This window comes from Chiloscyllium plagiosum, chromosome 39 (genome assembly GCF_004010195.1).
Source record: "Chiloscyllium plagiosum isolate BGI_BamShark_2017 chromosome 39, ASM401019v2, whole genome shotgun sequence".
NCBI lineage: Eukaryota > Metazoa > Chordata > Chondrichthyes > Orectolobiformes > Hemiscylliidae > Chiloscyllium > Chiloscyllium plagiosum.
In genome coordinates, this window is record NC_057748.1 from 7,257,965 (window position 1) to 7,259,472 (window position 1,508).

Sequence of the window (1,508 nt, forward strand, 5' to 3'; positions counted from 1 at the left end):
CGCTGGGGTGGGGTGTGTGTCCTGGGGGTGGGGTGTGTCCTGGGGGTGGGGTGTGTCCTGGGGGTGGGGAGTCCTATGCCAGGGGCGGCCCCTCTCTCTGCGATCACCTCTCGAGAAGCCGTTTCAATGCGCGCTCGATGTTCATCCGATGACCGACCCGGGTCACACCGAGGTCGACGTAGTCGTCCCTCTGCAGCGAGGGCAGGTGGCTGCCATCGATCTCGTTGTCCAGGAAGTGCTCCTTGTGTTCGCCCAGGTTCAGGTAATCCAGCCAATCGGCCACGTCGAACTTGGTCCAGAAAGCCAGGGGCTTGGCAGCGAAGGGCTTGTCGGGGGGCACAGGGGGCGGCGACTGGAAGCTGCTGGTGGGTGAGTGGGCCCGGCTACCGGGGGGGAAGCTGGCAAAGCTGTTCCCGACTGAAGTGGGGGCACTGTGTATGTCGTAGCCCATGGGGGGCGCAGGCTGTGCCACCGAGGGCAGGATGGGCAGTGAGGAGGGGCGCGGTGTGCCCGGGTTGACTCTGTGCTCAGTGGCCTGTGGCATGGAGGGACTGGGAGCTCTCCTCATGGGGGGCTTGATGTCAAACTCCACGGTCTTTGGGGGTTTCGGGCTGTGCTGGGGCGTCTTGGGCCAGTTCTGGAATGTGCTGCTCAGCGGGGCTTTCGGAGCTACGGCTCCCAGCATGGAATCGTCAGCAATCCTGCAGGAAAACGGAACAAGGAAACAAAAGGGGGGATCCGTTAGCCGTGCTCCCATGTCATAGTCATACAGCACAGGAACAGACCCTTCAGCCCAACCAGTCTATGCTGACCATAATCCCAAACTAAACTAGTCCCACCTGCCTGCTCCTAGCCCATGTCCCTCCAAATATTTCCTATTCATGAACTTATCCAAACGTCTTTTAAACATTACAATTGTACCCACACCCACCACTTCCTCAGGAGGTTCATTCCACACATGAACCATCCTCTGTTAAAAAAATTGCCCCACATGTTTTTTATTAAATCTCTGTCCTCTCTTCATGAACTTATCCAAACGTCTTTTAAACATTACAATTGTACCCACACCCACCATTTCCTCAGGAGGTTCATTCCACACATGAACCATCCTCTGTTAAAAAAATTGCCCCACATTTTTTTTATTAAATCTCTGTCCTCTCACCTTAAAAATGTGCCCCCTAGTCTTGATATGTCCTATCCTCAGAAGAAGACACCTACCATTCTTAGATAGGATTCAATCCTCACTTTCATAGAACGTTACAGCACAGTAAAGGCGTTTCGGCCCTCGATGTTTCACTGCCCTGTGGAACCGATCTGAAAGCCATCTAACCTACACTATTCCATTCTCGTCCATATGCCTATCCAATGACCATTTAAATGCCCTTAGATTAGATTACTTAGTGTGGAAACAGGCCCTTCGGCCCAACAAGTCCACACCGACCCGCCGAAGCACAACCCACCCATACCCCTACATTTACCCCTTACCTAACACTACGGGCAATTTAGCA

At 53.7% G+C, this 1,508-nt stretch overlaps 1 protein-coding gene across 1 annotated transcript in view; it reads right to left on the bottom strand.

The window, feature by feature from the left end:
• Positions 1–8: 8 nt before the first annotated feature.
• Positions 9–1,508, bottom strand: part of LOC122542015 (SH3 and multiple ankyrin repeat domains protein 2-like) — a 12,305-nt gene continuing 10,805 nt past the window's right edge. Inside the window, exon 4 of the mRNA XM_043679307.1 lies at positions 9–701. Within this exon, the coding sequence (XP_043535242.1) occupies positions 104–701 (598 nt within the window). The 3' untranslated portion in view covers positions 9–103. The remainder of the gene's footprint in view (positions 702–1,508) is intronic.